The sequence below is a fragment of the Pteropus alecto genome, unplaced genomic scaffold, assembly GCF_000325575.1.
Source record: "Pteropus alecto unplaced genomic scaffold, ASM32557v1 scaffold146, whole genome shotgun sequence".
Lineage (NCBI taxonomy): Eukaryota > Metazoa > Chordata > Mammalia > Chiroptera > Pteropodidae > Pteropus > Pteropus alecto.
This window is the reverse complement of record NW_006442107.1, coordinates 29,478,685-29,486,719: the sequence shown is the minus strand read 5'-3', so window position 1 is coordinate 29,486,719 and position 8,035 is coordinate 29,478,685. Positions and strand designations below refer to the sequence as shown.

Sequence of the window (8,035 nt, the reverse complement as noted above, 5' to 3'; positions counted from 1 at the left end):
TTCAGCAAAACCGAGCAAGCCCCGGAGGGTGAGGCCTTAAAAGTGGGGCTCTTTGGGCCCAGAAGGAAGAGTCTGTCTGAGTGGAGGTACTCCCAGGAACCTGCCTTCACCATCGCTACTGCTCATTACCTTTCCGAGTCGCCCGCGTCTCGAGTCGTGGTAACCAGTGCCTTTCATTTGGGCCGCCGTTTCAGATTCCAGCATGGCGTTTTGAGGCAGCGCCCTTCCACCCTGAACCTTTCCGTTTCTCTCGCTGTTTGGCTTTATGTTCAGAGCAGCCAACCCGAGCTTTTTAATTTTTTTCATGGTTAAATTAATACCGCAGTCCGGCGAGCATTGAAACACTTTGTTTTATTTCCAGCTCCCCCGTTCCCAAGATGTGATAGTGCGGCTGTGGCTTGCAATGAAGGGAAAAAATGATCTGCTTAAACGAGCACTGCCCTAATCCTAATTAACTCTCTCCGCTTTTACCAAACCAGAGCTCATGGTCACCTCAATTTGCTATTTTATTTCTCATTCTTTTCAGTTGACAAAGTCTGTATAGTAGATTCCTTTATCCTTCCTCCCTCTCTCCTCTGCCTACAATTTTGTCTAACCAGCTGTGAATGTGTATGCGCCTGCGTATGTACTGTTTCTGTGCTTGACTCTCCATTTCTTTGTTCACTCAGACTAAGCAGCCTTCTGGTGAAAAGCTCATGGATGGCTCTGAAATCTTCAGTTTATTAGAGTCTGCGAAAAAACCAACAGAATTCATAGGAGGGGTTACTTCTTCTTCTCAAAGCTGGGTTCAGGTGGCCTTTCGATTCCATCCTTGATGTTCCTGACTCTGCCTATTTGCTTTTATTTATAGCTTGATGCCTTGTGTGCGCGTGTGCGCGTGCGCGCGCTTTGCCTTAAATACCTCAAAGGTGCCTTCAGTTCTTTTTCTTTGTGTCTGCTTGGCATATCTGTCATATGCCTTTAGTTCCATTATAAGAACATACTTCAGATATTCAAAAGGCAATCTGAGAAATTTTAATAGCATTTAATTTTTTAAAGTATCTCATGTCACCTATTAGGCCTAAGAAAGCAGCCAAAGCCAATATGAATGTGCTTTTGTTTCGTTTTGTTTTTAATTGCATTTTATACTGCATTCTGGTTTTTGTCGGGGGCAGGGGTAGTTCATTTGTTTTTTTGCGGATATCTCATAGCAGCAGAGAGAAAACATCAAAGATTCTGGTGGGAAGAATGAAAGCTAATTTATGTTTTCTGTAAGTGTTTCTGGTTATATGCCCATGGCACTGGCTTTAGGCATCCTGGTGAGTGACATCTTTTGTGAGGTTTTATTGGTTTTTTTTTTTTCTGTTTTTTGACCTTTGGTTTATGGAAATTCACACTGACTCCACAATCTTTTCCCACACAGAAAACAGAAACCAAGACTGAGTCCAGCGTAACAGACACCGAAACAACCCAACACTCCCAGCCACTTAGCACTGAGAAGGTTGTGCAGGAAACTGTGTTGGTGGAAGAAAGACATGTGATGAGTGTGCATGCAAGTGGGGATGCTTCTTACATTGCTGGAGACGATGTGGATGCTGCAGCACAGGCAGCATCTGCTGATGCTTCTAGCGTTAAAGGGAAGGAGGGCTCTGCTCTGACGGACGGGTCTAAAGAGGAAAAAGGAGAGGTGGCCGATAAAGCTGTACTCGAACAGGAAGAAATGGCCACTGCTTCTCATGAGCCAGAGGAGGAGCAAAGTATAGCAATCCACGTTTCTGAAACTTTGGAACAAAAACCTCATTTTGAGGTAACTAAGTAGTTAATATTACTTTTAGCACTAAATTAAGCAGATATATGAGTTCTTAAAATTTAGTTAAATATAAAGATAGAGCTAAGTTTAATTTTCTACTTTTTCCAAGTGCAGTTTGTTTTCCTCTTATTTCCATCTTGCATGGCAATTCTGGGTCTCCATGCTGGTTTCCATCTTTTGGGTCACATGCAAACATATATGATGATTCTTAATAATGTATAGTTCCAGGAAGTGGTTTCTACTCTCATTGTAATTATTGTAATTGGCAGTAAACCTGGGCAATGCATGTCCGGCCAAGATATTAGAAAATTTGATAAATTTATTTCTGATCAGTGTACTTATCCAGAAGAACCAAAAACCATGCTTGTACAGGTACCAAATGCCAGAACTTTATTCTTTATCCTCTTTTATTGAGATTCTTGAAGTATTTGGGATTGGGAAAGGTTCATTTCTTATTACTTGTTTCTTCTTTGTAAGAAGTTATTAAATAAATGATTTTTAGCCTGTTAAGATTCGTTTATGAGATAGAGAAGGGGAGATGTAAAAATAGTTTATTTCCTTCAAAATGTTTTCCTTTGCCTGGAACATTCCATTTAAAAACACTGTGGAATTCTGGGAGGCCGCTGGACATGTATCTGTTGTGTGCCTCACTCCCCAACTTACCCCTCACAGACTATGTAAGCATTTATTTCATACTAACCTGTGCTGTTATATATACACCAAGTGGGGAGGAAATAAAGCAAAACTGTGTTTGTGCAAACTCTAATAGCCGCTCTACCTACTTCCCACCGGTATAGTCATCTACTGTGAAGACAGAAACCATCAGTTTTGGCAGTGTTTCACCAGGAGGAGTAAAACTAGAAATTTCTACCAAGGAATTGCCAGTCGTTCACACAGAAACCAAAACCATAACGTATGAATCATCACAGGTAAGATCATCGCAAAGACCAGAGCCCTGGCACTTTGTTTTACCCCATTAGTGGCTTAGCGCATTTAACTATAACTACGTGATTTTTAATTTGTGAGACTCAGAGGATCCAGCAGCCAGACTGTCTCTGTCAAGAGTGATGCAATAATTATAATTTTATTTCTGACTGTGTAGTAGCAAATAGTTTAAGCCAGTCTTCATATATCTCAAAAGGTAGAAAAAGGCTCAGAAACCTATTTCCCTAGCGATAGATATAGGAAAAATATTAGCTCCATCAGCCACTGCTGACATTTCTTAAGTCCCAGTGTTATTAGTGATGGTTAACTCTGGCTATGTTTGATTCAGTCTTATGGCAGTAGCTCCCAGATGCTGACTGAATAGCACGGTGATTATGGGAAATAACTAAATCATTATAATGAACTAAACTAACATAGCAAACATCTGAAGAGATGATGTAAATATTTGAGTGAGGTGTCTATTCCTTTGCTTGCTTAGGTTGATCCTGGTGCTGATTTGGAGCCAGGCGTGCTAATGAGTGCACAGACAATCACATCTGAGACCACCAGTACCACGACCACCACCCACATCACCAAAGTAAGTGGAACGAGAACTGATAAAAAGTAAGGCCTTCTTCCAGGTTGGGCTGCATAACAAATAGTTATGTGACTATCAGGATGACAGGATAGCTGCATTAGAGCTTTCACAACTACTATATTTATGATGCATTTATCCTCATGCGCTAGTTTCTGCTTAGGAATATACATTCTGATACCCTTTGCTTAACACTTAACTGTAATGCTTGACATGTATGTTCCAGAAATATTGGCTAGCCAAATCCAAAGGTCTCTATTCTAGCCTCGCCTCTGAAATAAGCGATTTAAAATAACCCACAGAATTCTGTTTCAATTCTTAAAGAATGAATGATATTGTAATAACTATGTATGGTATCAGATGGATACTAGACTTATTGGGGCAATAAGTTCATAAATTATGTAAATGTCTAATCACTGTCTTATACAACTGAAACTAATATAATATTGTATGTCAACTGTAATTGAAAAATTAGAGGAAAAAAAGAACGATGTTACTGAAAACCGTCAGCATTTTCTCTCATTTTCCCCATTGAACAATGATTGTTCCTCCAACTGGGCAAACTCATAATGCTTGCATGTTCCTTCAGACTGTGAAAGGAGGCATTTCAGAGACGAGAATTGAGAAGCGAATAGTAATCACGGGTGATGCGGACATTGACCATGACCAGGTAGGGTGTGCGAGACGGTGCATACTCTGCCCGAGAGGCAAACTCTCGTTGGCCCTACTTTTCCCAGTGCTGTCTTTCTAGTCCAGCATGTAATCTAAACAGTTTTCTGAATTAACTTTTCAGTATACAATGTACAATTTCTTTTTCAATCGTTGTACCTCATTTGTAAATTGTGAATCTAGATCTAGCTCATAAGTCTCCACCTTGCTACTGATCATGCATGTTCCACCTCCTTTTTGTCTTTGCCCTTCTGTGATTTCCTGGGGATAGGCGCTGGCTCAGGCAATTAAAGAGGCCAAAGAGCAGCACCCTGACATGTCAGTGACCAAAGTAGTGGTCCATAAAGAGACAGAGATCACACCGGAAGATGGAGAGGATTGATCCCAGGTAAGAGGTGATGCTGATTCTCCAGGCTTGGCCTCGGCTGGCATGTGGCATGGGATGCTTTCCTCTCATACTTCACCTGACTCCACCCTTTCCTTTTTTCTCTCACCGGAATTTGCAGGGCTGGTTACCAAGAGGATGAAGAATTGGTTGGGGAGGTACTGGTTTGTTTCAGATTTGGAGATTACATCCTGTGGACTTTTGCATACACTGCCAGTTAGAGGATAAAGGAAAAGCAGAGGCTTTGCTTGCATGGTGTCACTGGCATTCCCTTTTAATCCATGCCCTGCACTCTTTTCATTGACCAAATTTGAAAGGTCGAATTTGATTCTATTTGTCATGTGGCCTAATCAAACGAAGGCAGTTTCATTCTGAAAGGTGCAATTTGTGTATTCCACATACTAGGGCAATAAAATTTTCTCCTTTTGATGGCAACATTCCATTATAAGCTTTCTCATCAACTGTATTTGGTTATAGCTTGTTTATGCTTATGTTTTGCTTTTTATTTTTTAATTGAAACCTGTGCACTCCCTTTCATTTTGGATGTCTTATATTTTCCGTATTCTTTGGGTCAGTTTTTTTCCTAGTGTAGTGTTGTGTCTCAGGAGGAGGCAAAATTGCAGTCTCGTGGCCCCACTTTCCTTCAGGAAGCGCATGCCTTTCCAGCTGCTGTTTGGGCAACATCATGAACAGACAGCATCTTCTCTGTGTGTACAGACTTGTCACGCATACTAACCTGCCATGCAAGAACTCATGGCCTGAACATCCCCAAGGGGCTTTGAATGCTAAATGCAACCAATGAGCTATTTGCACACTTGTCTGTCTGTGTGATGTCTCTTAACACTTTACATGTATGAATGAAAGAAATTAGTTCTCTAACATTGATTTAAGAAACCAGTCACCATATTCAAATTAATAAGGTAATTTAGAAGATGGCAAAATTTATTTTCTCCAGTGAGCTTCAGCCACTTGAGTGATGTTGTAGTTATTTAAGACAAAACATACCAGTGACTTAAAGTGGTATATTACAGTATCTTGTCAAAAAGTGCGGTGAATAACCTGCAAGATACTTTTTTGGTGACCTTGATCTGAGGAAAACTCAGATGTTTTTAAATGAGTAACTGATCAAATCTCTTTTCTACAGGAATAACTTAGCCTGCACAGGAATACAGTCATGCAAACCATTTGGAAAACCAGAGCCTATATGGAGTTCCCTCTTCTAACCCAACTGACTTGTATCTGCCAGTGGAAATTTTCAAACCAGAAGAACTGACCTTGACCAATAGTAAAGACACTGGCAGAGAGATCTTCCCATAATAAAGCAATCCGAATCAGCATCACTAAACTGATATTGCATGAAGCAACGATAAAATTACAAAAGAGCAGCATTTTTAATTTTCACAAAGTGTCTAAGTTTTCAGCTATACCTGCACGTTCATAACCAACAATATAAACCGTAATTTCATGTAACACATAAACACTCCATGCCTTTCATAGTTTATTAATTATTAAAGTCTAAAAAAAAAAAACCCCAAAAAACCCCTGCAATTTCTTAGGTGACAGATCTTTTGTTTACAGATAAATGAAGATTACCCTAAAATGCTAGAAGCTGTCTAGGTCCAGTGTGTCAGGTTTATCCCAGATTAGATGTGCCAATAACCGAGTTTATTCAGTAAACAACTTGAATCTTGTACTTGTTTCATCTGGTTTTATTACTCCTCATCTATAAACAGTAATGACTCTCTGATCCTCTGGAAATATTTAATGCTTACAATCCTGCTTTGTGTATCTAATTTAATTCATTATAAGGTAGCACTGATCTTAGCATATTAATGTGATTTCTTCCTTGTTGTCCGCTTTGGTCCTCGTTCAATCTGGAAAGCTTCCCAAAGTTCCCTAACAAGTCCTAAATATGTAAATTGTCATTATTTTGGGAAGGAAATCTGTATTTTTGTTAGTTTACAATATTATGAGATTTCACTCCAGAAAAAAACTGTTGAGTATCTATTGTTTTCTTCTTTGTTTCTTCTTCCTTATATTTTGAAATCGATTTTTCTTATTTTACTTGAAAGTATTTTATTTCCAAATCTGGTCCATATTTACAACCTAGTTCAGAGCCAAGCCTTAAACTGTACAGAATTTCCAATGTAATTAAATGATTTAGTGTTTAGTTATAAATAGCCTTCAAAAAAGATATATTCTTCACTACACTGTCTACTGCATCACACAGCCCATGGTGAATGAATGTTTCTGCATAGCAAAATAAAAATGGTAAATGCATTTAAAACTAATTCTCTGTGTAATAATTTCAGTATTTTATATGTTTATCCCAGAGGTAACATTTGCTTTATATCAAAAGCCTTATTCATCTGTATTGTAGAGATAACTTGTCTTCTTACAGACCAGAAAGTATATATATGGTATACAGTGTGTGGACTCTTTAAGGCATCGGAGATGGGGAACAAATTACATATATATAAATGTTTGGTTGCCTACAGAGGCCTTAAAAAGTAACAAATGGTTATCATAGCATCTAATTTTCAAAGTTTTGATTTTTTATAAGAATAGAGTGTTTCTGGGTACTTTTAATCTACCAAATCTCTCACACACATCAGCTCCAGAATTGAGCAGATTTCCTGGTGCATATGCTATGAAGACCCATGCAGCATGTTCTGAAAGCTCCATATCAGACTCCTCACATGCTAGGGACCGAAAATAAGACTTACTATTACCAGCTGCCAGCCTAACACCTAAATGTCCATGGCATTTCCTATCATGTCATGCTTTACATATCTTTCTGATTTTTTTAACTCAATTAAAAAAATTTTTTTTCAGAAAATTGTTATATTTTAGAATTGTTACCACATATCTTAGTCTTATTGAGGGAGTCAAATTCTTATCTCTTATCTCTGAAGATGTTATCAAGTTGACCTTACTGTGGATATTAAGTATTCATTTTAGGAACTGAAGCATCATTTTAATTATGTTTGAAGCCAATCAAAAATGTGTTGAGAAAAAGTAACACTTTATTGATAGGAAAATGATTAAGCGGCCTCCCAAGGATACCTGCGCCTGATCTGCTTAGTTTGTGTTTATCAAGTTATACCCATGTTTACTGTTTCAAACCAAATTAATATTTTCGTGTTTCTCTGTTCTCAGCAGTAATTGCTCATTTATTTTTATAAAATTATACATTATCAAGGAAGTTTTACACTTTCAGCTTTCTTTTTCTTCTCTGTTATGCTCCTCAGAATTTTTCCAGCTTCCAATCACAGTTATGTGGGAATGCCAAAACTACTCCTATGTATTTGGGTATTTGTGACAGCAGTGCCCCACTTCTAGTACCAAAATCTACAGCTGCTTTTTATTGCTGTATAGCAAATAACTACAAAATTAGTGGTTTTAAACCACACACATTTATTATCACACAGTTTTTGCAGGTCAGGTGACCAAGTATGGTTTCACTGTGTCCTCTGTAAGACTGCAACTGAAGTGTCGGCTGGGGCTTGGATCTCAACTGGACACTGAACTGGGGGAGGACTTCTTCCAAGCTCTCCCCGGCTGTTTGCAGAATGTATTTTCTTGCGGTTGTAGGGCCCTTGGCAGCTTGCTTCTTCAATGCCACCAATGGAGAGGGAGACTCTAAGACTATGTCTCCTAGCATGACAGAGTC

At 38.8% G+C, this 8,035-nt stretch overlaps 1 protein-coding gene across 4 annotated transcripts in view; it reads left to right on the top strand.

The window, feature by feature from the left end:
- Nucleotides 1–6,653, top strand: part of EPB41L3 (erythrocyte membrane protein band 4.1 like 3) — a 217,473-nt gene extending 210,820 nt beyond the window's left edge. For 3 of the 4 annotated variants that reach the window (XM_015595790.2, XM_006920069.3, XM_025038693.1), the window contains exons 15-20: nt 1,403–1,786; nt 2,587–2,718; nt 3,213–3,311; nt 3,898–3,978; nt 4,249–4,365; nt 5,507–6,653. In XM_015595790.2, the coding sequence (XP_015451276.1) occupies nt 1,403–1,786; nt 2,587–2,718; nt 3,213–3,311; nt 3,898–3,978; nt 4,249–4,359 (807 nt within the window). In that variant the 3' untranslated portion in view covers nt 4,360–4,365; nt 5,507–6,653. The remainder of the gene's footprint in view (nt 1–1,402; nt 1,787–2,586; nt 2,719–3,212; nt 3,312–3,897; nt 3,979–4,248; nt 4,366–5,506) is intronic. The other variant, XM_025038694.1, reaches the window with a different exon arrangement.
- Nucleotides 6,654–8,035: the final 1,382 nt, after the last annotated feature.